Here is a 1007-nt window from a genome sequence, read left to right on the forward strand (position 1 = left end):
GGACGGCCACCAGGCTGCCCCCGAACTAGCTGTGAGTGGATGCCCAGCTCCATCCCCTCCTCAGTTCCCACGTGTTGGGGACGGCAGGGGCTGGCAGAGCTGGGGGACTTCCTGAGGCTGTTCGCCGACAAGTTGGCGTTTTCCAAATGCCGACTTCTGTCTCCCTTAAGGAAGGTCCCTCCAGGTCCACAGTCATCCACCGGATTGCCCCTCCCTCCTTCCGCAGCTTCCCTGGTCAGAGTGGGGCCCTGCAGCCCTGGGAGGGAGGGCTGGGAAAGCCTGCCCCAAGTGTGCCGCCGCCCAGGCCTGGAGGGCGGGTCGGGGAATGGGTCACAGTACCCGGACATCCCCTGGGGCCCTCCCAGTTGCGCAGGGTGCCCTGCCTGCAGCCCCCCAGCGAGGGAGCCCTAGGCAGCCTGGGCCCCACGTGGGCAGCTAGGCTCTGGGAGTCTGAGTGGTCCTCACTGGGGCCTCACTCCTGACGCGGCCAGCCCACCGAGGGCTCCTGCACCCCGCTTTCCTGATGAGAGCCAACGCCGGGGACTTGGGGACCGGGCCTGGGACGGCGACCTCCACGGTGCAGAGCCCGGCCAGGCGCAGGCTCCCAGCGCCACCTGGTGGCTGCTTTCAGGACTGTCCGTGGGCCCTGCAGGTGCCCATCCTGGACGCCCCTAGGCGCGCACACCCATGGCGGGGCACCGGGTGACCGGGTGGACACTTGGAGGGCCCCGTGGGGGCGGGTCCCGGGCTGCGCCGGCGTGCTCCTTAACCCGCGGCGACACGTGGTTCGAGCACGTGAGCATGCTGGTGATCATGCTCAACTGCGTGACCCTGGGCATGTTCCGGCCCTGTGAGGACGTTGAGTGCGGGTCCGAGCGCTGCAACATCCTGGAGGTGAGGGGCGTGGCTCGGGGGGGCGGGTCCCGGGCTGCGCCGGCGTGCTCCTTAACCCGCGGCGACACGTGGTTCGAGCACGTGAGCATGCTGGTGATCATGCTCAACTGCGT

At 69.0% G+C, this 1007-nt stretch overlaps 1 protein-coding gene across 1 annotated transcript in view; it reads left to right on the forward strand.

Moving 5' to 3' along the window:
* Positions 1–687: 687 nt before the first annotated feature.
* Positions 688–1007, forward strand: part of CACNA1H (calcium channel, voltage-dependent, T type, alpha 1H subunit) — a 23317-nt gene continuing 22997 nt past the window's right edge. Inside the window, exon 1 of the mRNA XM_011962493.1 lies at positions 688–894. Within this exon, the coding sequence (XP_011817883.1) occupies positions 688–894 (207 nt within the window). The remainder of the gene's footprint in view (positions 895–1007) is intronic.

The sequence above is a fragment of the Colobus angolensis genome, unplaced genomic scaffold, assembly GCF_000951035.1.
Source record: "Colobus angolensis palliatus isolate OR3802 unplaced genomic scaffold, Cang.pa_1.0 Scaffold59, whole genome shotgun sequence".
Classification (NCBI taxonomy): domain Eukaryota; kingdom Metazoa; phylum Chordata; class Mammalia; order Primates; family Cercopithecidae; genus Colobus; species Colobus angolensis.